This window comes from Episyrphus balteatus, chromosome 1, assembly GCF_945859705.1.
Source record: "Episyrphus balteatus chromosome 1, idEpiBalt1.1, whole genome shotgun sequence".
NCBI lineage: Eukaryota > Metazoa > Arthropoda > Insecta > Diptera > Syrphidae > Episyrphus > Episyrphus balteatus.
Window position 1 is genome coordinate 78,887,484 of NC_079134.1, and position 2,630 is coordinate 78,890,113.

Here is a 2,630-nt window from a genome sequence, read left to right on the forward strand (position 1 = left end):
AGGCTCGCCTTCCGTTTTTCTACTGTTGCCATCCGCTGTTGCTGCTGCTGAAGTTGATCCTGCTGACGATGTTGCAGTTGAAGTTGGTCCCTCGCTGCTGTCCATTTGTCTTGTAGTGTTTTGAGGCTCTTGAGCGTCAATTTCAATATCCTCGTCGTTGAAGGTTGACTGGTTGGCTTGGAGTGCCAAATTAGGGCACATGGTAGCACTCTTTGAAGGGTGAATTTTTAGCCCAAGGTTCAGAATGGAGAACTTGTTGTCACTCTGCTCAGCATCCTGAACAGTGTTGCGTTGCGAGTTGTTCTTAGTGGAGAACAAAAGTTTGTTCCGAGGGGTGAGCCACGAGTAGTCATGTTGCTGAGATTCGGGCAAGTCCATGGTGCGTGGACGCTTCGGCGATACAATGCCTGTGTCCGAGTTTCTCAGAGCTAGCAATTGTAATGCGGCAGCAACTTTTTTTCGGCCGGGCTTTTTGCCTTTCAGCTTGTCATCGACTTGCCTCATTGGGCAGCTGGTGTCGAGTTGGTTTTACGTCGTAAAAAGTGAATAAAGTACGACTTTTGTACTAAATTGAGATTTGGTTTAATTGTAAAACCAGTAAAATGGTGGCGTGCAGGCAGAGCACGCTTCTTTTTATTCCAAAATGGTGGGTGATTTTTGTTTTTTTTGGTTTTTTTTTTTTTTAATTTTTGAGTGAAATTTTAGTTAAACTTTAACAGATGAATTACTTTAAAACTTTTAGTAAATTAATCTAGTTAAATTTTAATAACTTTCGTTTATAATTTCCGTTTGAATAAAAAAATTTTAATAATATTAATTTTCTTTACAGAGAGGAAGAAGAAGAACCATCACGTGTCGCCGCCAAAAATCCTTGTAATAGATGATCATCTCCTGACGTTTGACAGCTGACACCCACGTTTGATAACAAGTTTTGCAGCAGCTGATTTCCGACATCGTCATAACATTTCAGAACATTGTTGCTATCGAAGTAGTATGATCTTTGATCTACATGTAGTGTTTGTCCTTTAGTTAAGACTTTAATGTTTTTGTTCTTTTCGCTTATATTCTTTCTAATTTCTAGTAGTTGTTTGCGTTTATCTCTAGCTGCTTTAGTATAATCACGGTGAATGGAGATTCCAGTGCCCCGCAATTTGGTGGCAGACTTCAGAACATTTGACACATCTTCTACATTCTGCAATTCGACTATGACGTTAGCCACTCTGTTGTCTCTAGAGCGAATTATTTTGGTACGAGCAATTCTTTCCGGGTCATTGCTCTGCATTATATCCAAACATAGGTTTTTCGCTTGTAATTTTACCTCTTCGTCATTTTCCTGGGACGGAATATGAAGTACCAAATTTCTCTCTATGTCACAAGGGTCAGCGTTCACTTCGTTCATGCCACTCATTTTTGAAGCTGGATATTCCTGCAAGGTTGAAACATGTAAAACAGATCGGCATTTGCGAAAATTGTTTAGCTTACAACCACAAAACTTTTCATTGTCGAAGTGAAAAACGGTGTTTTTATTGCAACCTGAAACATCACACGCTGTTGCACAATATTAAGCGTGATCAAAATTGTCGACAAACCCGATCAATCCAAATGCAAAACCATTCAATCCGAGTGCTGGACAAGCAACCACTTCTCAAAATTATCACATCTCAAATCCTTCGAACACTGTCGTGTTACTTGCTACAGCAGTCATCCAAATACAAGCAGCCAACGGAGAATTCATCAGTTTGAGAGCGCTGCTAGATCCTGGTTCAGAATCAACAGTCATCACTGAACGACCTGTCCAACAACTTGGTTTGAAAAAATGTCGCACCTTAATGGAATTCTCTCGATTGGGAAATAACAAAAATGGTTCGTGTCACAACTTTGTCGATACGAAAATCAAATCTATACATACCTCTTTTAAACCGGATGCTAGGGCGTTTGTCTCAAAACTATAATTGGTTTACTTCCCAACAGAGAAGTGCTTCCTAATCAATGGGGCCACATACAGGGTTTGTGTTTAGCTGATCTTTCTTTCTTTAAGCCGTCTAGTGTTGATTTGCTCCTAGGTAGTGGTGTCTCTGCTGAGGTCGAAGACGCTTGATTTAACATACTTTCCTACAGTGCTTTTGAATAATATTCCCGTGGAGTTTGTTCATAAGGCGAAAAACATAGGAGTTTGTTTTAATCGGACTTTAACTTGGAATGACCATATAAATGTTGCAGTAGAGAAGGCGTATGGTAGGGCTGTAAAAGAAACAACAAAATGAGTACCCTCATGTATACGCAACTTTTGATACTTCGTATTTTTCATATATTTCGTATGTTTCGTGTGTTTTGTATGTTTCGCATGTTCCATATGTTTCGTTACATTAGTTACTTTCGCATGCATCATACGTTTCATACTTTTCGTATTGTTTTATCAATAATTAAAACGCACGATTAAAAACAGAGCAAATAATTTTTATTTTTATCTTACAATTTATGCTTCCTTTCTCACTGGAAAATTACTCTCTAACTGTTAATTACATACATATTGTTCTGTTATAATTTTGCAGTTGCTAAATTTGCAACTTTAAACTTCCTCTTTCTTTCTGGAACCACCAGTGAGTTCGTGGAAATTCGTTCCATTGTAG

General features: G+C 38.6%; 1 protein-coding gene across 1 annotated transcript; it reads right to left on the reverse strand.

Annotated features, from left to right (window-relative positions):
• Positions 1 to 823: 823 nt before the first annotated feature.
• On the reverse strand, positions 824 to 1,773 carry LOC129907009 (uncharacterized). The gene is made up of 2 exons (XM_055983044.1): positions 1,483 to 1,773; positions 824 to 1,426 (listed from the first exon to the last, which is right to left on the reverse strand). Exons 1-2 carry the CDS (start codon positions 1,540 to 1,542, stop codon positions 824 to 826), a joined length of 663 nt encoding a protein of 220 aa, XP_055839019.1. The 5' UTR covers positions 1,543 to 1,773.
• Positions 1,774 to 2,630: the final 857 nt, after the last annotated feature.

Bases quoted from the DNA above. Each gene is read 5' to 3' on its own strand.
- LOC129907009 (XM_055983044.1), bottom strand. From the start codon at position 1,542: ATGTTTCAGGTTGCAATAAAAACACCGTTTTTCACTTCGACAATGAAA. The intron at 1,427-1,482 runs GTAAGCTAAACA...TCAACCTTGCAG, and splicing joins CAATGAAAAGTTTTGTGGTT to GAATATCCAGCTTCAAAAAT.